This window comes from Cydia strobilella, chromosome 16, assembly GCF_947568885.1.
Source record: "Cydia strobilella chromosome 16, ilCydStro3.1, whole genome shotgun sequence".
Lineage (NCBI taxonomy): Eukaryota > Metazoa > Arthropoda > Insecta > Lepidoptera > Tortricidae > Cydia > Cydia strobilella.
Window position 1 is genome coordinate 10062184 of NC_086056.1, and position 24726 is coordinate 10086909.

The 24726-nt window shown below is 39.0% G+C and overlaps 2 protein-coding genes across 2 annotated transcripts in view; one reads left to right on the forward strand and one right to left on the reverse strand.

Moving 5' to 3' along the window:
• LOC134748533 (cystathionine beta-synthase-like) overlaps positions 1-15866 on the forward strand; it is a 28151-nt gene extending 12285 nt beyond the window's left edge. The window contains exons 14-18 of the mRNA XM_063683324.1: positions 1820-1952; positions 2487-2664; positions 4034-4165; positions 7527-7717; positions 15717-15866. Of these exons, the coding sequence (XP_063539394.1) occupies positions 1820-1952; positions 2487-2664; positions 4034-4165; positions 7527-7717; positions 15717-15817 (735 nt within the window). The 3' untranslated portion in view covers positions 15818-15866. The remainder of the gene's footprint in view (positions 1-1819; positions 1953-2486; positions 2665-4033; positions 4166-7526; positions 7718-15716) is intronic.
• A 1224-nt stretch (positions 15867-17090) lies between these two features.
• On the reverse strand, positions 17091-18101 carry LOC134748123 (polyglutamine-binding protein 1). The gene has a single exon (XM_063682822.1). It carries the CDS (start codon positions 17974-17976, stop codon positions 17137-17139), a length of 840 nt encoding a protein of 279 aa, XP_063538892.1. The 5' UTR covers positions 17977-18101; the 3' UTR covers positions 17091-17136.
• Positions 18102-24726: the final 6625 nt, after the last annotated feature.

Sequence of the window (24726 nt, forward strand, 5' to 3'; positions counted from 1 at the left end):
CACTCTTGTGGATAAAACGCAACTTTCTCATTAGTTTTTGATCAATTAAGAGGGCCTTTACCAGCTTCAGTTAGGTTGAATGGTTACTGTAAACAAACACCGAAGTTGGGTTTATAAAAAACTCAAGACGGAAAATACCTACCTACTTAACTTCCTTTCAAACAACTGCTTTTGTGACGACCTAAATGACCTAAATCATACATAACAATGCTATGCTATGAGTACACAAATGCGTTACGGAAATTAAATCGAAAAACATTCTCATCAAAGAATAGACCCTGGATTGTAAAATATTTTCATTTATAATATTTACATAAGTTTCTATTTGACAATAGGTATAATTGGAGAAGTCAACGGTAGAGAATAGTGTGTACATTTTGCGATATTATCTCTATTCCATCGATTTCTTCTAATCTAGTTTTCATTAACCAGTGCACAGCTGGTCATACACGTGTACACATTTTTACTTCGTTTACCTATTTTTACCAGCACGTGTTAGCGATTATTAATCACATAATCGTGAACGCAATTGCTTTAGTTGTGGCCTTAGTAACCAGATAGAACCAGAAACAACGCGATCTGAACGGTATTAAGATAAACATATTTTTCTGCGCAACCATGATGAACCACGTGGTATTATAACATGGATTTATTTTCGTTACCTCATAGTTTATAAACATTGATAGGTTAAATCAGTCTTCTTAATATTTCACAATAACTGTCCTGAGGCCCTACCGAGAAGAACGAAAATCTAAATTTCTTTATCTGCTTCTATCGCTCGAATACGGGTTACAGTTTTAGCAAATTATCGATTTGCAGACAACGTTTCGCCGAACATCGTTTTGCAGTGATTTATTTGTAGGTAACTTTTGTAGACTTGGTTCTCATACCGCGTTTTTTTTATACCACGTCGGTGGCAATCAAGCATACGGCCCGCCTGATGGTAAGCAGTTACCGTAGCCTATGGACGCCTGCAACACCGGAGATATTACACACGCGTTGCCGACCCTTTAAAAACCTGTACACTCCTTTTTTGAAGAACCCCATACTGTAGCCCCTCGGGAAAAAGCGTGCACGTACAGTTCGCTTCTGTGTAAATTAGCACAACTATTGAAAGAATTTCATTTGGCAGAGTAATCTTTTCATTTATGTAAAGTTTAGTCGAATAACGTTTCACATTTTCACTTCACTTAAAAATCATTTCACCAGCGTCGGCTTCATGTTTCCGAGGCCTTTGTCTTTTTAGCTAATGAATGAAATTTATTTATTCTTGAAAACATTTCCATATGGGATAACAAACTATTTATATAATAAAATGCAATTAAATTAAGAGTACAAAAAAATAAAAATAAAAAATAATTAAAATCATGTCAAATAAGGGCCTACGTCTCGGATCACCCCGATGACGATACGATAGGCTTGTGGTAGGCTAAGAAAAAACTGACCAAGTGCGAGTCGGACTCGCGCACCGAGGGTTCCGTACTTTTTTGTATTTGTTGCTATAGCTGCAACAGAAATACATCATCTGTGAAAATTTCAACTGTCTAGCTATCACGGTTCATGAGATACAGCCTGGTGACAGACAGACAGACGGACAGCGGAGTCTTAGTAATAGGGTCCCGTTTTTACCCTTTGGGTACGGAACCCTAAAAATAACTGCTCGCATTAAAACGCGAGGCCCCGAGCGGCTGGCCTGCTCGCAACGCAACCCCCTAAGACCTAAGACCGCTCGTTGAGTTTTAATTGTTATACATACCTACAACGTTTCACGATAACTTATTTGACCGTCATCAAATAAGTGTTGCTTGCCTGACGACAGGTGGAAGGCATCGGCTACGACTTCTTGCCGCGAACATTGGACAGGACCGTCATCGACAAATGGGTCAAGTGCGACGACCAGAAGGCGCTGCCGATGGCGAGGCGGCTCATTCAGGAGGAAGGCTTGCTTTGCGGTAAATGTTTTTTCTCAAACAAGCAATACAATATTGATACTATGTTCTACATATTAGGCTGGGACGTATCACGTTTCGGGCGCATCTAGACGAGAGGTATTTAATGAAATTTCATTCAAAATTTAATTTCCATTGCACATATATTTGTGACAGCATCATGGCTCATGGCATTCAGCCATAAAAAAATGCATACCTAAACATTATGTGTGGATTACATGTAGACCGACCATTCCGAAACTTGGCGCAGCGTATAAATAAGTGATGCAGTGACATGTCTTATTCGTTGCGTTTTTGGTCACACATTTTGCTACCAAAAAGGTGCTTTAATTATACAATCATATGGCTACAAACTGGACGCTCATTTAAAAAATATTGGTGGAATTATATATAATAATTTATAAACTATAATTTAATATCTAGATTCTTCACCCAACAGGCTGCGTTCACATCAGGAAAGAGCAAGTCTAGCTGCTTTAATGTTTGATCAGCAATTCAGCAGTGTGACCGATCCTTAATAGTAATAATGTGTCGCAGGCGGCAGCAGCGGCTCAGCCATGTGGGGCGCTCTGCAGGCGGCCAAGAGCCTCAAGGAAGGCCAGAAATGCGTGGTGCTGCTGCCAGACAACATCCGCAACTACATGACCAAGCACATCTCCGACCCGTGGATGGAGGCGCGCCAGTTCAAACCCGTGCCTACCAACGATAAGCTTTGGTAAGTAATTTTGGTTGGAAGTTAGTAAGGATAGCGTTAATGAGTCTGTAGACGGCAATAACATTAACACCACTCGTAATTGAGATACGGAACTGTCCCATAAAAAATGACCGATCGACAATTTTTCTCGAAAGCACGATAATAGAGTAACTTATACTAGAGCGGTACTGTCATAGTAAATTTTGTAACCACAGTAAATTCACTGCCATCTATCGACACACTTTAAAACAAAAAATGAAGATTTATAAAAATACGATAAAATGTATTTAAATATGGATAAATGATTTTTTTTATTTGCATTAATTATTTTTATGATTTTGACGCATGTTCTTTCACTGATATGCGTTAAAATTGTTAAATAACAAACGAAACCGTCAACGCCATCTATACGACAGTAGGCCAAAGCTAGTAGCGCCCTCTGAGCGAGAATCAAATTTTCTTGATTTTCGAGGCACGTTTTTTCCTTAGACTGTATCCATCTATTACGGAGTTCAATCTATCTTTGATAATATTAATCGTCGATCGGACTTCGCATTGGCGGCGGGCAGGTACTTAGTTATTCTAAGAAAAAACACTGGCACGCTAAGCAAACATGGTCAGATTGCTGACATAACTATTCTCGCACGGTGCGGGGAGCATTTGGCTACGTATGGCATGTTCGGAATAGGACAGGTACAATTATTCATTCTCTCTAGACGATGGTATTTTATCATGTGTGATACAAGTAGATATTGCAAAATACTTATAATTCAGAACAATTCCAAAATAGTGCCTGTAACTTACTTAGTTTAGCATCAACACCGTGACGACAAAATTCGGTTATAAATACAAATTACCCTTAAGCTTGTCCAATTTCTTTGTCCAATGTGTATTTGCGTCTCACGTTTTGCTTAGTGAGACAGTGAGACGCAATGCACATTGGGAAAAAAAAGTGGAATACCAACCTTACACACCGCATAACGCAATATTTGACATACTTATACTACTGATAAAAAACTAAACCGTAATATGGTAAATATTTTGATATATTTATTACGTTTGTTATCGATGGAGGTCAGATGTTAACATATGACGATGTTAATATGCTATTTACGTTATCAGCTCATTCAGAAGTGAATTACTATGGCAACCGTGCTGCTATTTTTTCTTCTTCATCAGATTACCTTGTACAGTCAACAACAAAGATTAATAAGCCGTTCTTAAATAATCAGGAGCAGCCTCGATTTCTAACAGACTTTGTAGGTAACGTAAACGTACCTAGGTATTATGCTAAGCTATGACAATTAAATCTTGTTCGATCCAATAATACCTTATAATTTTCCCTGATATGTATTAATTTGACTTGGCTAATATCGTGTTTGGTTTCCAGGTGGTGGGACTCGATAGTGGAGCCCTCCCTCACGACGCCGGTGGCCAGCGTGCCACTGAGCAGCACACCGGCACAGGCTCTATCCGCGCTCTCCCCCTCCGTGCCCCTCGTTACCGTCGTTAGAGATGACGGGTAAGTTAACAACATATCGAGTGTGTCGACAAGTCTAACCCTGCCTAGCGACGCCGGTGGCTAGCGTGCCACTGAGCAGCACACCGGCACAGGCTCTATCCGCGCTCTCCCCCTCCGTGCCCCTCGTTACCAAGGTAAGTTACCAATTAAGAGTACATTTGTGTTGCTATAAGTTTAGGAGAAAATACAGGTCTCGTCAAAAAAAATATGCGCTTTTGCTTGCATTACATTTTATACTACGCATTGCGCGTAACTACTAAATCCCTAGCTGGCATCTGGTATTCGTTAGGGACAAGTGTACCGAATATAATGGCCCAAATTATTGGGCTAAGTGCGAGCACCGGAGCCCATGCCTAAAATCATTTTGACATAATATTATATGTTTAGCATATAACTAGCATGTTAATACCGGAATATAACCGGACGACTGCCATCTCTTTTGGCCTTCATTTGGTTGTTGGCTTGACCAGCAAGAGCCAATCATATGTAGTTAGATATAGGCTTGACGCCAACCAATAATATTTTTAAATCGGCTAATCTATTGTAGAGATAAGGGATCGTAACCCCCTTTAAGTAATTTGTTTAATTTTTAGCTCCAAACTGATCGCTGTACAATATCTTGAGATATCGATATCGCATCGTAAATTATTTGGCTGAAAGAGTTATGTTCCTGTAGGGGGTCGTCCAGAAATCATGTGATCATATTTGGCTTATCCCCCCCCCCTACCCCTTGGTTATTATAAACTGAAATAGATAACATACACTAAAGAAAGAGTGACCAAGTCAACCGGTGGCCGAGACTGGAATCGAACCCGCGTCTTCAGCTCATAAAATAATTTGATTTGTTCCCCAGCTGGATAGAGTGTAATATTGTAGAGGTACTCACGAGTAAGTCTGTGGTGAAGTCCAAATAATATCAGTCCAATATAATTCAGTGAACACAAATAAAACACAATATAATAACACTCACGACACTTGACAAAAAGTTCGCGCATTTATTACATTAGAGAAATGGCAGCCTCTGTAGGGCCTTTGCCAGTCAGTTAGAGGATGAGAATATCAATAAAATTAACTATACCTACATTATTACCAAGAAAACACGATGTACTGCCACCAGAATAGCGGCAGGAATCCGTTCGCGCATTTTCATGAAACCTCGAAACGTGCATGAAACATACTGTACATAGAGTAACTTGAATACATTGACATTGGAAGACAACAGAAAAGTTATTCGGTCGAAAGAGTTCTAGGTTCATTGCATCAAAATGCCTATTCATAGACATAGTATATACAAGTAGTTAGTGCCTATTTGTAGCATTAAGTATCATAGATTTGTATGCATTCATTCTTTTTTATTGAAACTCAATGTTTTTGATATTGCTTTGTCTCGTAACTGACATTTCAATTTGACATGCAGTCAATCATTATTTTCAAAACATGTCAAAATTATTAGTAAAAAAAGATTAAAACCTTTAATATTTAACTACAAATCTAATGATATTTTTGATGATATGTCTTCTCGCCTTCGTATATGTCGTAACCGTTTTTTTTGAGCATGTCACCGATTCTAATAAATTATCGTAACATATTAAAATGTTGCTAAGTAATTAAACAATCACACTTCAAGGTAATAACGCTATTTTAGTTCTATTGCTTATGTTACAGGCGCGTGATATATAAAGATGTTTATAATTTATATGTAATATTGTGTAGTTATGGCCGACTGAACTGACACGCTTATTACATCAGTTATGTTATGCTATTAAAGTCCTATCATGTTTTTACGTTCGTTCGTTGCTTTACTTTACTCTATCAATTTAAAACAGCCCAGTGCAGTCCAACGATAAGTACTGTCGAGTTTACAAACATATTTACAAGCCAACATTACAATAGTACATTTCGATGCTAGTGCGGAAAGTATGTCATTTCCTAACGAGTACCGAGAGAAGACTCGGGACGAGTGAAGAATGTCATTTCCGCACGTGTATCGAACGACGTTTTTTAATACAGTTGCGAAAAAATAAGAAAAGCAACAAGTAAGGAATGGAATTCGAAACTTTTATATTATTAATTATGTGATATCATTGACATTGACATGATGAAGAGGTGTTTTTCTAGCTTTTATTCGACTAGAATAGATTTTTATTGAACCCACTTCAATGAAAGTTTTTTTTTCAAATGCATGTTCTATAAGACAGAAACAATTGTAAATATTAAAACATTGTACTATTATTACCTAAATATCATTATTTACGATTATTTGCGTATCGTATATTTATAAAAACAATATCGAATGTTGCCTTTGGAAACTTAAAACATTCTTGCAGTAAGAAAATACGCCTCTTCTTTGACAGGCGTTCCGTTCCATTCAGACAACTTATTAAGAACGGTTTTTCAACATTAAAAAATAAACGTGTTATAATACTTATAATGATGAAGAGGTAAGTAATAAAATATGCATATTTTTCGTATTCTTACATTAACAGTAGGTTTTTATGTTGATTACGACGTTTAAAGGAAACTAATATTAACACTCATCAATAAGTTGTCATAAATTGGAACAAGTGAAACTTTAAAAAAATTGGAAAAGTAAAAAGCACTAGTTCGCGAAAACCAACTTTCCGCACGCTAAACAGCCACGAAAAGTAGCACTTTTTGAGCAACTGTATTAAAAAAAAAAATTTACACCCCTCCTTCTAGGAAGTCTAGGACACGGACAATAAGGTCGTGTAAATATATATTTTTAAAATGTTGGCTTGTAAAGATGTCTGAAATCGATCGTACCTATGCTGTCACTTAGCAGCGCGTCTCGTTCAGATTTATCTTGCTCATGTGTCTGGCGAACGAATATGAGGATGACCGTCGTTAAGCGAGGTTTAGACTAGCAAGAACTTGCATGCAATTTACGTTACATTGCTGACTACTAAGGTAAACTGCATTCAAAATGTTTCCGCAATGTAATGAGAATTGCATGCAAGTTCTTGCTAGTCTAAACCTCGCTTTAGACACATCAAGCCCATCACAGACGGAGCGATAATATATCGGCAGATACGGAATCTGCCAATATCTTTTGCGTACTATTTGACAGAAGATGCCTTGCGATGTAACGGTCGGTATATTTCGTCTCTCTCACAATGTAGGTGCTAGACAGAGAGCGATATATATTTTGGTATCGTTGAGTGTGTGGTGCTTAGCGATACTCGCAGATATCTGTCGGTATCGGCCGATATACTATCACTCCGTCTGTGACGAGCTTCAAAATCTCTGCTATCTAGCTATTCCTATTCCCACCTGACACCAAGTTGTTGCCAGGTATAGTATACTGGTAGGTGGGAATAACCCACAAATATATCTGTTTTAGTTCCGTGGCCGGCGTGTGTACGGCGGATGACGCGAGACGGCGTCTCGCTAACCTGTCGGGCTCCACGTCGGAAGGCCTCGACAAGTTCCTAGTGAAGAAGTATTACAAAGTAGACCTTGCGAAGAACCCGACGTTGGGACTTGTGTCGCGCATGCTGGACATTGCGCCATATGTTGTGGTTGTTAACACAGGTAAACGAAACTAATTATTTTTAACGTTAAGTAAGCATGCCTAAGATAGGCGGCAGCTGCAGCTGCCTTGCTACCAAGGATGACTACAGGGAGTGTACATGAACAGTAGGGGGCAGCACAGGGTCCCCATTTATACTGGCGATTACCTTTATTTTATTTGTGTTGAGGTAGAGAAATAAATGGATTAAAATAGAGATGGGCCAAATATTCGGTAATTATTCGGTATTTGGCATGTTTTTCAATGTTCGTATTCGGCCGAATTCGGTTCGAATTGCCGAATATTTACCGAATAAACATTTTTTTTTGTAAGGAACTGGAGCGAATTTTTTTGTAATTCATAATATATATTCTATATCATTAAATTAAAAGAGTTACATTGTAAAAACCAGACAAGGGCGAGTCGGACTCGCCCACCGAGCGTTTCGGTTCTAGCTATCATGGTTCATGAGATACAGCCTGGTGACAGACAGACGGACAGCAGAGTCTTAGTAATAGGGTCCCGTTTTTACCCTTTGGGTATGGAACCCTAAGAAATTAAGTAAATAATAATTGTTTAATTCAAAATGTTATTTTAATAAGATCTTTTAACAGTTTTTATTACTGAAAATTAATAGGAATAATGATTAATAATAATTGATTATATTATGTATTTATATTTAATAGTTTTGAAATGAACAAAGGTAAAGGTTTGGTGTTTCTACATCACAGACTAACAGTAACTCCAAAATAAATATAGTTTAATTGAATTAAAAATGGTTCATTGACAATGCATCCAACTGTAATATTTTAGACAATTCAATACTTATAATTTATAAGAGGTTCTGGTGAAGAAAAACCAAACATTCCCAGCTTCAGAGAAATGTCTTTCGCTACGTATGTATATACTGACGATGCAGGCGCTCCCAAGTATATTTTAGCTATGTTTATCATTAGAGGATATTTTAATCTATTTTTTGTCCACCATTCACAAATATTTTTTTCCCGCTGACGTAGATTATCGTGTATTCCCCTCACTAGCTCGGAAAGCCGTCTTTTATCGCATTTTATCCACCAGTGGAGAAAGTAATTTGACCTTGGGTGGAGCGTGTTTAAGTAGCTTTTGACAGATAACAAAACGTAAAACGCTCATAATAATGGTTCGTTCGATATTAATTATCATTAAATAAATGGTTTGAGAATTTAATAAAAAATACCAAATTTAGCTTTATTTAATGATTTTAAGTCATAAACCTTAAATTTCATAAGAAACATTTGTTTTTTAAATGATGTTGAATGTAATTCTGAACGCACAAGTTGAGTCGATGCAATTTCAAAACGCACCGTCAGAAATGTCAACATTGTCAACAAAAATTTTCTCACCGACTCCGACACGTACACAACTTCCAGAGTTTTCTGTTATAATATCGTAAAAAAATGAGTGATTCTAGTGATTAAGATGATCTAACGCCTCGCTATATTTAGTGAGGGGAAAAGTTTTGTGTTACACACGGGTGCAAATGTATTTTACTTCTCGTGTGTTGAAACACTCGCTACGATTAGGATTCTATTTTAGAACCACTCGCTTCGCTCGTGGTTCAACGATAGAGTCCTTTCGCTTGCTCGTGTTTCAATTCCACACTCTCGGGTAAAATACAACTTTGCACCCTTGTATAACAATAGTAGATTGTTAACCAAGGTATGAAAGGCACTCATTCCTGCCGAGGTATTTTGGCGCTCGAACGCAGTGAGAGCGCCAATAGTCCGAGGCAGAAATGATGCCTTTCACCCGAGTTAAACACTCTACTTTTCATTTCGAATACGAGGAAAGTAAAATGCATGTGTTTTTTTAAAAACATTACTAATTATATATTTTTATAGTATTTCTCTAGGGTACTTTCAATTAACAATTTAGGCAAAAGTATCCTTATTTATGGAATGGAGAGTCAAATATCAAGATGGAAATTGTATAACAAATCCATTTAAACTCAAATATCAAGTACTTATCGTAAAAAAAATGTCAAAAATCGTACTTCGAACGTAAAATGCTCTAGTGCAGACACGTATCATTTTCTGCACACGTTTTAGAACAACAATGACCCTCTTTCAGAGCATGAGAAATGAAAATATATATCCAATTCCGTAACAATAGGGCTGAAAAAGTTGTAATGACAGTCTATTTTTTTGCGGTGAAAAAGGTCAATTTGAACCTGTAAGCTGTAAGTAATGCCTAGTAATGTTGCATAAAGTAGATTTTAGGCATAACTTCAGAAATCGAAAACACGTGCGGAATGCAGACTGCGGACCTGTACATTATAAACTTGTTTAGAGCGTTTTAGGCAGTTTTAGCCCAACCGAATATTCGGTTCGGTATGAGCTGAACCGCCAACAAGCCCGCGACATAACTGTCGCCTTCTCTATTGGTTTCAATGCGCGCACGGCGACAAAAAAAAATTGCCGGTCGGCTAGAAAGTCTCCTGTGTGTCGCGCAGTTTCATTCTAACCCACAGGCTTGATTTGAGAGATAAATAAAACAGGTTTACCTGTCTTTTAGGGAACTAAATATTTTCTTTTATGCCGTTTAGTACAGCTTTGATGTCTACCGTTCTCCAACTCTCCCTCAATTGCTCAAAGGTTAACTGGAAGAGATCCCTGGAAGGGATAAGTTCGCCTTTGTACAAATGATGCGTTTTTCTCTTAGGTCAGGAAATGAATGCCCAAAAAAAGGTATAGAGGGAAATGCTTGAAACACAATTTTTGACTTCGTTGCTTTGTTTGGACTAGTTAGGACATAAACATATCAAAAGTCCCCGGCCGTAACCCTGGTGCTGGGGGGAGAGGGGGGTTTGAAGGTTCCATTTTTCGGTTTTTCGATTATATCTCGGAAACTATGCGTCTGAGCGACTTGGCCACTTATACAAAATGAAAAGGGATTTAATTTGTTATAAGTTTTATAAAGTCAAGTTTTTTGATATCTTGTAGTTTAGTTTATTTCTTTCATAATGATAAATTACAATATAAATTATTCTTACACTAATCTATATGAATTTATATTATGATCGTCAATTATTCAGCATGCAAAAATGTAATTATAAAATGTCAACAATGATAAATCAAAAGCAATACAAATTATGAAAAACTAACTAACAATCAGTGTTGGCCGTAATTGTTAATTTTAATTAACCTTTGATCAATTTTATTAACCATTAGTTCCGCCATTAACCAATTGCATTAAAGTTAATTCGGATTAAAGTTAATTCGGATAAAATTTTTGAGACGTTAATGGCCATTGAAGTTAATTCGGATTAACTTTAATTCGGATTAACTTCAATGGCCATTAAAGTTTCAAAAAATTAATTAGAATTACTCTCAATTGCATTAACGTCTAATAAAATTACATTCGTGATATTTTAAAATGAGACAGCAAAATGACCCTGACTGAACCCTGGCAGTAGTAGCAGTACCTACCTACTACCTAGTAGAATTCAGGTTTGGTGCAACACAGACATACGCGGTTTTGGTCATTTAAATCGTCTTGATGAGCACTTCGGAGAGCCGTACCCATGATAGAGCTGATGCTGAACCCTGGCAGTACCTAATGGATCTAAGGTTTGGTGCAACATAGGCACACGCTGTTTTAGTCATCCGACTCGTCTTGATGAGCACTTCGGAGAGCCATACCCATGATAGAGCTGATGCTGAACCCTGGCAGTACCTAATGGATCTAAGGTTTGGTGCTACATAGGCACACGCTTTTTTAGTTATCCGACTCGTCTTGATGAGCACTTAGGAGAGCAGTACCCATGATAGAGCTGACGCTGAACCCTGGCAGTACCTAATGGATCTAAGGTTTGGTGCAACATAGTCACACGCTGTTTTAGTCATCCGACTCGTCTTGATGAGCACTTAGGAGAGCAGTACCCATGATAGAGCTGATGCTGAACCCTGGCAGTACCTAGTGGATCTAAGGTTTGGTGCAACGTAGGCACACGCTGTTTTAGTCACCCGACTCGTCTTGATGAGCACTTAGGAGAGCGGTACCCATGATAGAGCTGATGCTGAACCCTGGCAGTACCTAGTGGATCTAAGGTTTGGTGCAACATAGGCACACGCTGTTTTAGTCACCCGACTCGTCTTGATGAGCACTTAGGAGAGCAGTACCCATGATAGAGCTGATGCTGAACCCTGGCAGTACCTAGTGGATCTAAGGTTTGGTGCAACATAGGCACACGCTGTTTTAGTCACCCGACTCGTCTTGATAAGCACTTAGGAGAGCAGTACCCATAATGGAGCTGATGCTGAACCCTGGCAGTACCTAATGGATCTAAGGTTTGGTGCATCATAGGGACACGCTGTTTTAGTCACCCGACTCGTCTTGATAAGCACTTAGGAGAGCGGTACCCATGATAGAGCTGATGCTGAACCCTGGCAGTACCTAGTGGATCTAAGGTTTGGTGCAACATAGGCACACGCTGTTTTAGTCACCCGACTCGTCTTGATGAGCACTTAGGAGAGCGGTACCCATGACAGAGCTGATGCTGAACCCTGGCAGTACCTAGTGGATCTAAGGTTTGGTGCAACATAGGCACACGCTGTTTTAGTCACCCGACTCGTCTTGATGAGCACTTAGGAGAGCAGTACCCATAATGGAGCTGATGCTGAACCTTAGATCCACTAGGTACTGCCAGGGTTCAGCATCAGCTCTATCATGGGTACTGCTCTCCTAAGTGCTCATCAAGACGAGTCGGGTGACTAAAACAGCGTGTGCCTATGTTGCACCAAACCTTAGATCCACTAGGTAGTGCCAGGGTTCAGCATCAGCTCTATCATGGGTACTGCTCTCCTAAGTGCTCATCAAGACGAGTCGGATGACTAAAACAGCGTGTGCCTGTGTTGCACCAATCCTTAGTTCCGCTAGGTACTGCCAGGGTTCAGCATCAGCTCCATTATGGGTACTGCTCTCCTAAGTGCTCATCAAGACGAGTCGAGTGACTAAAACAGCGTGTGCCTATGTTGCACCAAACCTTAGATCCACTAGGTACTGCCAGGGTTCAGCATCAGCTCTATCATGGGTACTGCTCTCCTAAGTGCTCATCAAGACGAGTCGGGTGACTAAAACAGCGTGTGCCTATGTTGCACCAAACCCTAGATCCACTAGGTACTGCCAGGGTTCAGCATCAGCTCTATCATGGTTACTGCTCTTCTAAGTGCTCATCAAGACGAGTCGGATGACCAAAACAGCGCGTGCCTATGTTGCACCAAACCTTACTTCCACTATGTACTGCCAGGGTTCAGCATCAGCTCTATCATGAGTACTGCTCTCCCAAGTGCTTATCAAGACGAGTCGGATTACCAAAACAGCGTGCGCCTATGTTGCACCAAACCTGAGCACCACTATGTACTGCCAGGGTTCAGCATCAGCTCTATCATGAGTACTGCTCTCCCAAGTGTTCATCAAGACGAGTCGGATGACCAAAACAGCGTCCGCCTATGTTGCACCAAACCTAAGTTCCACTAGGTACTGCCAGGGTTTATAAGGAGGATGAGTAATACATACTCAAAACTTTTACAAGTTCAGTCTTGCAGACCTTTGATCCCTTGGACGCCTTTATAAAATTATGATATTTCTTCTTGTTAATTGTTAATTTTCAATCCACATTTTTAATTTTCATTAAAAATTGATTTAATTTTTAATGGTTTGTAAACCATTAACCATTAGTTTGTTTTAATTGTTAATTTTTTGAAATAAATTAACATTAATGGCCATTACTAATTCATTTTCCGTCAATGGCTAATGGTTAATGGCCATTAACCTTTTTAATTGTTAATTTTTAATGGTTAATGGCATTAGCGTTCGGCCAACACTGCTAACAATTATAAAAGGTATTGGAAAATTACCGTCAAATTAAAACTAAATAAATAATGGAATACATGTCAAACAAAAAAGGTATCTCGTAATGATCGTCATACTAAAACTAAGAGCCGTAATAATAACAGTTAAGAACTAATGTTAAATAAAATCCAATTTACAAAAACTATAATGTCAAACAGTTATTTATTCAAATTTTAATTCCATGTATTCATCTACTGAATATAAAGGGTTATTCAATAAAAAGTTCCTCAGTCGTTGTTCAAATGCTTCGTCAGATATTTCATATCTAAATTCAGCTGGTAGACGTTCATAATAGGTTGGGCCCATTACTCGCGGATTCTTACATGAAAGTGCCATGCGACGCGGCACTGTTCGCAGTCTTCCCGTCGATCTGATTTGTTTGCCCATTACTTCGACACGTTTGAACATAGACAAGTTTTTTCTCACGAACATCAAAACTTGAAACATGTATACAAAAATATAGTTTTTAAGATATCCGCTCTTGAAGGTTTATTTAGGGCTCTCATTTTTATCTTGATTATCTACATCAGTGAAGCTGCTAGGCCGGGTTTGGTTACGTTTTCGTATAAATCGGGGGTGCTGAATTCATTTATGGTGTCAACATTGACACCATTCCTAAGTAAACACAAAATTTAAAATAAATATATTTTTTAAACTCCTCTTTACGCTTAAACCGCTGAACCAATTTCATTGAAATTTGGTATAGAGATGGTTTGAGTCCCGGGACAGTACATAGGATAGTTTTTATAAACAAAATCATCTTTTAAGGGTGTGAAAAGTGCTGGGGTGGAATTTTGTACGGGAATTCAATAACCGCTGAACCTATTTAAATAATATTTGGGATGGTCTACATGTTTGATTTAGTTGAAAATGATACCAAACATGACTTCAAACCTAAATTTAAACAGTATTTACCTCAGGAATTCAACTTCGGCGTAGAAGCTGAATTCCCCTCACACCAAATTTACACCTTCAAAGTATGATTTTTGAGATAAAAACTATATTATATCCTGTCTCGGGACTTAAAACATCTTTTTACCAAATTTCAACTAAATCGGTTCAGCGGTTTAAGCGTGAAGAGGAGTAAAAAAAAGTTATTTGTTTAAAGTTTATATGTTTTTACTTCGGAAAGGAGTCAATGTTGATACCATAAATGAATTCAGCACCCCCGATTTATACGAGAACGTTACCAAACCCGGCCTAGCAGCTTCACTGATGTAGATAATCAAGATAAAAATGCAAGCCCTAAATAAACCTTCAAGAGCGGATATCTCAAAAACTATACAAGATATCAAAAAACTTGTAACAAATTAAATCCGTTTTCATTTTGTATAAGTGGCCATGTCGCTCAGACGCATAGTTTCCGAGATATAATCGAAAAACCGAAAAATTGAACCTTCAAACCCCTCTCTCCCCCTGCACCAGGGTTACGGTCGGGGACTTTTGATATGTTCATCTCCTAACTAGTCCAAAACAAAGCTACGTAGTCAAAAATTGTGTTCCTAGCATTTCCCTCTATACCTTCTTATTGCTTGGCCTATCTTGTTACACACTTTTATTTAGCTTCACTGCGTATATACCTACCTACCTTTGTATATAATAGTGCTTCAAATCTTGTAACTAAAATTTGAACCACTTCCCGGTATCTGCTTCAGTTGAAGTTTGGAGTACTGTCGTAATTCCGGTGACAATGCAATAAAATGCTAACATGGAGGTCATCAGAACAAAGGAACTCCTCGATGGAAAAACACAAATACATCAAGTTTAGGCTCATTATAAAGGTAGAAGTACTCGATAGACATGCAAACGAGAAGAAGTACAGTCAGCAATAAAAGTGTGTGTCACAAAAAAAAATCATTTTGACAGTTATTTTTTTATGTTTCTTTTTGTACAATAAAGAGTTTTATTACTACTACTACTACTACTAAAACAGCTGCGGAGACAAAAGTTGTTCGTGCGCGCTAGCAATTAAAGAAAAGGCTGTGTTGCTGTCGCTCCCATGTGCGCATCATTCAAATCTCGGCGAGGAGACAGCGACAGAGACAAAAAAAGTTGCGGAGACCAAAGTTGCTCTTGCGCGCCTAGCCCTAGCCTAACTTTGAAATATCATTGAGTTGTGTTCTGTTTCAGACGCGTCATCACACAGCCAGCATGTGGTCGGCGTCATCACGTCCAACAACCTGCTCGCACTCATCACGGACAAAGCAAAAATGATAAACGGCATAAACTAACACTAGGAACCTAAATAAATACTAGTTAAGCGCAAAATATAATAAAGATGTTTGATATGTATTTTTAATTTAGGTTTACATCAATTTTTGAAATCATAATAGGGTCATCCATTTTGAGTAGTCACTATCAAAAATACCTGTACTTGTAAAGGTGTCAGTAAATGTATAGCCTGTATGTGCTCTTTTAAGCACACAATTGTGATCGGTTTTGTGAGCAAAGTACATCCTGTATACATAGAGCATTTCACAGCATTTACTATAATAAATTTAAAAAATCATGATTGTAACATTAGGTTTGTGGTTAAGACTATGAATAGGGAGAATGTGTTTTATTGATGATATTTAATATCAATAACATCTACTCGCACAGTGGTTGTAGTCACTATGAAATATATTTGTAGCGTAACCTTCATGCAAGAAAAGTTTACAATACATAATCCCTCATCCTAATGTAAGCCCTGACAATAAAGTCAAGTTTAGATATTTGTGAGCACCCTATATGGTCTGGTAATGAGACAATATATCTAGACACGTGGCAGCGTGTCAATGTCTGAACTGGTGACTCAGCAACCGTGTGTTGTTTATATTACACGAACCACGCATATTCTTAATATTGAACTTTATGTTCACATTTATGTTTTTGATGGGATATTGCATTTAAATATTTTAGATTGACCTTATATGCAACTATACATATTAATTAAGATGGTTTTAAAGTGTATTATGACTATTCCTATTTCTGTAAATAAATTTTTTAATGAATTACAATTGTTAAACTTTCAAACTATTTTTATTTAATTTTTTACTTCTAAATTCATATTTATGCATGACTAAACTGATGAGAAGCCCTTGGTTGCCATATCTGATGTATTAGATAACTGCATAAAAGTTTTAACTGGTTCTTGAGTGCTTGTAACTATCCATACTAATATTATAAATGCGAAAGTCTGTCTGTCTGTGTGTTACCTCTTCACGCTTAAACCGCTGAACCAATTTAGTTCAAATATGGCGTAGAAATAGTTTGAATCCCGGGGAAGGACATAGGATAGTTTTTATCCCGAAAATCATCCCTTAAGAGGGTGAAAAGCGGGGTGGAATCATGGTGGAATTGAGATAATTAATGAGTTGCCTAATATTTGTGTGCATATTATGCTCTAATTGAATGATTGCTATAAGACTTTCTCCAGGCGCTATTCTTACTCTAGCTGGGGTTACTAAGTCCACGCAAACGAAGTCGCGGGCAAAAGCTAGTAGAAAATAAGGCACATAAAAATAGGTATATTCATACATTTATTAATTAATATCAAATACAAAAGAAACTAGGGTGATGGAGGTGGTTGGTTTTTGGCATTGGCAGCTAGAATAGCGCCTGGTGCAGGATATGGCCTCATTTGGTACAGCGAGCCTGAGGCAGTTGTGTCAACACCAGTCTTGGTCTGAGAGTCCAGTCCGGCACTCCAACTGCCCCGAGCAATATCAGAGTATGCTGCAGGGTCCATTGGATCTAAATCATTATCCTTAACTCTGGATCTGCCCTTGTCTCTATGGTGGACCATTGGTTTATCCTTCTCTCGTTTGTCGCGACGTTTTTCTTTAGTTGGTTGCTGTGGTACTTCTTGGTCAGAAGCCTCACTGCTATCATCACTTTCATCGCCTTCCTTCAACAGTCTCTCCTCTCGCAAATGCGCTGCACTTTCCGTGGGGTTCGCTTTCGGATGTGCAGGTGGTAGCCAAGAAACAAGATTGTTGTGGACATTCCAGAAGTAGTGTTGCCCAAGACCAGGGTCATATATTTCCTCCCAACCAGATGGTAATGGCCACAGCTCTAAAACCTTTCGTTTATTCTCCAAATACACTTCGTCTGGAACAACTTTTCCTTGTTTCCAATTTTTTACGCAAAAGATGGAACATTCGTGGTAAGTATTGTTTTTATTGGGGCATCCTTTATGGCCTTTAATTGGATCCACATTAACACCTTCTATACCTTCCCAGAACTGCTCTTTGTTGGCCTGTTCTTCTGGTTTATTATCGTAGTTTTCTGCTATAATCTCTTCATTGGCTTGTGGTACAGAAATTTCGTTTGTTGTTTCTACATTAGAGTTAGGCTTGAGTATGCCCCTTTTAGCTAAGCGCGCAGCTAACAATGGTGGCAAAGGCATTGTTTAGAAATGTAGAAACACCTATTTCTGTTAAGACAGTTGTAATCCGTGTAGTTATTCTTTATTCTATTATTTTATACAATAGTTCGCATCTATCACGCATGTCGCGGACGCAAGCAAACGAACGAGAACTTACAGAACGTCAATCAATAATGTCATTCTGCTGTGATGCTGTCACTGTCAACATGACAGTTACCGTAGACTACATAAAAATGCGTTCAGCATAGTGGAAAAAACCGGCCAAGTGCGAGTCGGACTCGCGCACGAAGGGTTCCGTACCATTACATAAAAAACGGCAAAAAAAATCACGTTTGTTGTATGGGAGCCCCATTTTTAGTTTTTGTTTTTAGTATTTGTTGTTATAGCTGCAACAGAAATACATCATCTGTGAAAATTACAACTGCCTAGCTATCAGGGTTCATGAGATACAGCCTGGTGACAGACGGACGGACAGTGGAGTCTTAGTAATAGGGTCCCCATTAGGTAAGGAATCCTCAAAAACCGCGTTCATGGATATCTAGTCTGAACATGCAATGAGGGCTAACGCGTATGAATTCGCCGCTAGGGGCGCTAGTGTGGATGGTGGTCTTTTCCATAGTTGGAAATGTCACTTCACTGACTGACAGCTGTTCTTTAGTCTTTTGGACCACCATCAACAGAGGATGAACAGAGGCGCCAACTGGTGAGCAAAAAAACGATAGCCCTCATTAATGCTGACCAGGAATATATGATCACGCGCCATGTTGCGGAACTAATTTTTTCATACTATACTGAACTGTCACCCTATACATGAGAAAGAACAGCGCCCTCTTGACAATGATCATATATTACTGGTCAGACTTTAAAAAAAACTTTTTTAATTCCGTCGCAGACATGTTCGCCAATCTGGTTAAATTGCCTGATCAAATCAGGTGGTGTGGACGCTAACGCCAATTTGGCTAGCCGATTATGACTGATATTACCGATAATAGTACTATGCCTTATGGGAAACGGTCGAAGAGATAGTTCAGATCCGGAAACCGCTACCAAATTTTAGTATGTTGTTGGGCATGGTACTGGGTCTCCAAAACTGCCGGGAGACAGCGGCGCCGAGCATCTACTTCAGCGGAATGACGTCATCAAAATGACTCCCGCCTCGTTGCGAATATTGCATTTTGCACCCAAACTATGCATTGCAACTACACGTGTGGGGTATTAAACGAAAGCCAATAAAATATTATATATTTCACTTATATTTCAGTTATACAGTTTAAGTTTAAGGTAAATTTAAAAATAAATAAAAATTGTTTTTTTTTTCGATTATTTGGGTTTTTCAACCAAACCAAAAGTGTGGAGTCTAGTTCGCGCATAGACCTAGCATTACATAGATGAGCTATTGTACTGGCCCCATTCTTATTGCCCATGCATTGCATTATGGCTCCTGTACACGATAGCCTAGTGTAGGCCAGTCCAAGAGACGCATTTATGCGTTAGAGGGAGCAAGTGATATTGCTATATCATTCCACCGCATAGCTGCGTCCCTTAGACTGGCCTACGCTGGGCCATGGTGTACAGGAGCCATTAGATATAATACCATAGAGTAATATAAGTAAAGAAAGAGTGGTAACTCCATACACCAGTTTTCGCGCCTTATTTCGTTGTAGACATCTAGCGTCAAGTAGCGGAACTCTTAGTACTGCTACTCGACAATAGATGTAGCGGCAAATAAAAAGTCTAATGCCCAACGATTTTCAGCTAATATTATAACCAGAGCAACCGTAGGAGTTGAAAATAGAGTTCCGGTTTTTTTTAATGATGAATAGGCAGGCGTTTGACCACGATCCCACCTGATGGTAAGTGGCGATGCGGTCTACGGTGGAGCACGCTTACCTATGAGATACAGCAGTAAAACAAATACTGCCGCACAACACGTATAATTTGTAAAGCACATCCGAACACCACTAAAAAAATCTACACATGGAATTAAAAAAATATATATAACCAAAACAAATTATTTTTCTGACGGTCCGCTTTCCGCACTGGCGTGAACTGGTGTACGTGCGAAAGATAACGGCGTATAAATTTTGCTGTAGAAGGAAAGAAATGGATTAATGAGATGGAGATTATGGACGATAATGGCTGTTTCAACGGGTGATAGGTGCCTAAATTTAATGCCGAATCGCCTGACAATTAGGGGCAATTAAAATTTTGAAAATGCCGTAAAGAAATGCGGAATACGGATAACAGCGGCTTTACAGAATTAAAAGAAATATGGCACAAAAAATAACAATGAACAATTATAGGGTTATTAAACGGGAACCGATTCCATAACGTTAAAAAATATTCAAGCTCCGTAGACCAGGGGTCGGCAACCTTTTAGCAGCCAAGGGCCACATAGCGGTTAGCAAAATTGCAGCGGGCCGCACACTGTTAATAATTCGTTAATTTCTTAGACAAAAGGCTACATTGTCGTTTGTCAAAAAGGACACCTTTTAATATACATTTTTATGCAAAAGAGTACCGAAATTCAGATCGCACTTCGCGAGTTCTTACTTACAGGGCGCCCCTCATTGTCTTACATGCAGGGCTCCTGCGGCGTCCCTCACAGTTATTCAGCGCGCTTCGCGCGCTCTTACATTCAGGGCACCTGCGGCGTCCCTCACAGTTATTCAGCGCCATTCGCGCGCTCTTACATACACACTTAAAGGTCGGGCGGAGCCGGACATTCATCGCGCTTGGCGCGCTCTTACATGCAGGGCGCCTGCGGCGTCCCTCACATCAGTTATTCAGCGCGCGCTCTTACATACAGGGCGCCTGTGGTCCCCCTCACACTTAAATGTTGGGCGAAGCCCGACATTCATCGCGCTTGGCGCGCTCTTACATGCAGGGCGCCTGCGGCGTTCCTCAGTTATTCAGCGCCCTTCGCGCGCTCTTACATACAGGGCGCCTGCGGTGCCCCTCACACTTAAAGGTCGGGCGAAGCACGACATTTAGCTATGCGCGCTTTCACATGCAGAGCGCCCTTAAAGGTCGGGCGAAGCCCGACAACTAGCAAACCCTCCACGCTTAAAGGTCGGGCGAAACCCGACATTCAGCGTGCTTCGCGCGCTCTTACATTGCGATAGGCAGACACTGATATTGGCACGTCTGTGCATATTGAGCGATCAGCACATTTAATGCAATGCAAGCAGTGTCAGGTCGATAATCGCTCTTGAAATTCATAAATGACAGCAATCTGACGAATGCTCGACTCCAAAGTCTGGAGCATCGTCGCAAGGTTGCCAGCCTGTCGATCTTTTATAGGATACATTTCGGAGAGTGTGCCGAGGAACTGCACAACCTTATTCCTCCGTCCCATTTTTACCATCGGACCACACGACAAACGGCACTCCGGCATCGCTTCATGGTAGGAATTCCAAAAATACGCACGAAGCGTTTTGCTTCCACATTTCTTATGCGAACTGCCAAGGAGTGGAACGCCCTGCCCGAGTCTGTGTTTCCGCATGAGTACAATTTGGAGCTCTCTTAGGTAAGCGTGCTCCACCGTAGACCACATCATCACTTACCATCAGGTGGGATCGTGGTCAAACGCCTGCCTATTCATCATAAAAAAAAAAAAAAAAAAAAAAAAAAAAAAAAAAAAAAAAAAAAAAAAAAAAAAAAAAAAAAAAAACGCCGACCGAGTTGGAGCATTCCGCAAACATGTAATTTCGTTACGTAACTCGGCGATAGTGACTTAGGCTAGCTTCAAACGAACGTCGACATTATCCGGAGCACACGGAAGGATAGGGGCACCCGTCGCCATAAATCCGATCCTTGTTTTCACTCAGGATTTTCATTATGTCCTCAAGGGACTTCTTCCCGGCTTCATCTCCTCTCCGGTGAGGTACATATGTGCCGACGATCCCGAGGGACTGGCACAGCACTTGCTTCTGTTATGCAGAGCCCGGTCTCGGGGTGCACACAGCAGAAGGAAATGGTGCGATGGTGAACAAAAACCACGTCGTCCTTTAAACACTGATGTATTCTATCATAATCCACAAAATGTTAAAGGTCGTCAACAGATACAATAACTTATAATGTTATAATATTAAGAGAGTAACTCTAGTTACGTTGTACATCGAACGGTCTGATATCGAAGAAGGAGAGAATGACAAGCGATAAGTTGCCAGAGTCAAAATTAACTTAAGACGCCCATGTATGAGCATGTCACAACTAAAGTGTGCCATTGACTTTCCAACACTTCCCCTCAAGGGCACACTGTTATCTTAATAATAACCATAGTAGAGTCAAATTTTTCAAAAAGAAAATTAATATAAAACAATTTAAAATTTGGCTCTACCATATTAAATGTCACAAATAAACATTGAATGTACATTTCAAACAAATTTATATTGACTCTACCATATACTAGTAATAATATAAATTTAAAGTACAATCATAATTTGGTTTATGTGCTCTAGTTTTCGAATTAAGTCTTAACAAACGTTCATAGCTTTGATAAACTCATTATGCTTAACTCTACCTAATGGTTTAGTCAACACATCGGCAATCATTTTGTCTGTAGGCAAATACTCTACTTTAATTACATTTTTAGATATTAAATCTTTAACATAATGATACCTTATGTCGATGTGTTTCGTTCGCTTATGACAGTATTCCTTAGCTTGTAAAAGTTTTTGAGCACTTTGATTGTCATTATATACAGTACAATTAATTTGCTTAGGCAAAATCTCAGACAAAAGACTCTTAATGAATGATACATCTTTACATACATCAGATATTGCTAAGTATTCTGATTCACATGATGACAAAGAGACACACCTTTGTTTGCGAGACTCCCAATTAACTGTACAATTTCCCAATTTAATGACATAGCCAGTATAGGATTTTCTGTCAGTAATATCATTGGCCCAGTCTGCGTCAGTATAAGCATACATAGACCAATTCTCATTCTTATGAAAACATAAAGAATGATGAATTGTACCTGCTAAATAACGCAAAATACGCTTAGCTGCTAACCAATGTGACCTATCGAAACAGTTGTTAAATTGGCTAAGTTGGCTACATGCATATGATATATCTGGCCGTGTACATACAGACAGATACATCAAGCAACCTAGAAGTTGTCGATAGTTAAAAACATCATCCTGTAAACAGTCATTATTTTCAGATTTTACAAGTTTACAGTTAATTTCCATAGGTGTGGCTACGGCCTTACAATTTTCCATGCCAAAACGTACAAGTAGTTTTCTGATATATTCACTCTGATCCAGAGTCAAAGTTCCCTTAACTTTATCTCTAGAAACATTTATACCTAAACAGCTCTTAAGCGGACCTAAATTTTTAACATTAAATTTACTTTCTAAAATGTTTAACAAATTTTGCTTAATTGAACTGTTTTCGCTGTAAAATACATAAAAGTCATCAACATATAAAGCTAAAATCACTACATCATCTTTGTTACTTTTTACATATACACAAGGTTCACATTTAGATTGAGTGAAGTTATGCTCACTAAGTAGACTATGTATTTTACAGTTCCACATTCTACTTGCCTGTTTGAGGCCATAAATGCTTTTCTTTAACAAACAAACTTTATTTTTATTATTATCACTGAAACCAATAGGCTGTTCCATATATACAGTCTCATTGAGGTCAGCATTGAGAAAAGCTGTTGCCACATCTAGATGGTCAATGTTTAAGTCTAACTGATTAGCTATACAAAATAAAATTCGCATTGTCGAGTGACGGACAACAGGAGCGAACGTTTCGTTATAATCAATGCCTTGCCGTTGGGTAAAGCCCCTGGCGACTAATCTTGCTTTAAAACGATCAAAATTACCAGAAGCATCGTATTTAGTTTTAAACACCCATTTACATTTTATTACATTTTTACCAACGGGTCTATCTACCAATTCCCAGACATTGTTAGTAACTAGAGCATCATACTCACATTTCATGGCATCTAGCCATTGTTGGCTATTAGAGCCACTTACAGCTTCTTCGTAGGTAATGGGTTCATCAGTCGATGGAGGACCATGAGCGAGTAAGGATAAATCATAGTCTAAATACCTCGCAGGGAGTACATTACGCGTAGAGCGAGACGAACGTTGTGGTGTAGCAACGGCCACAGGGCGAGTCGCTTCATCACTTGCAGCTGCTACAGGGGGAAGGCTCACTGGATGTGAGCCGCCGGCACCTGGCGAATCAGCTGTGCTTGAGTCGCTGCTTCCAGTGCAATACTCATCGGACTCTCCACCTGAAAATGACGATGAATTTCTGTCAGATGAATCCAAATTATTATCATTATTATTATCATTGTTTAAAATATCATTATTTAAAATTTCATTATTAATAATTTCATTATTTTCCATTTCATTATAATTATTTGAATTTACTTGACTATTCTGACTAGAAATATTACCAATATCACAGATCTCATTCGACATACCATTATAAGTTATAATGTTATCACTTGTAAGTTCTTGCAAGGGATTTGTACAGGGGTTGTAAAATCTATTCTCAATAAAAGCGACATTTCGAGATTTAATAACCTTTGTGGGATCTAAAGGATCAGCTAAGCGATAGCCTTTAGATGTATCACAATATCCCACAAAAATGTATTCCTTTGCCTTAGCATCCAATTTATTTCGCTTATGTTCAGGTATCAATGAAAAAGCAGTACAGCCAAAAACCCTAAGGTGTCCAAGGTTGACCTTTTTGCCAGACCAGACCTCCTCAGGTATACGTCCGGCCAAAGCCGATGTG

Excerpts from the sequence above, each read along its gene's own strand:
- LOC134748123 (XM_063682822.1), bottom strand. The coding sequence starts at position 17,976 with ATGCCTTTGCCACCATTGTTAGCTGCGCGCTTAGCTAAAAGGGGCATA.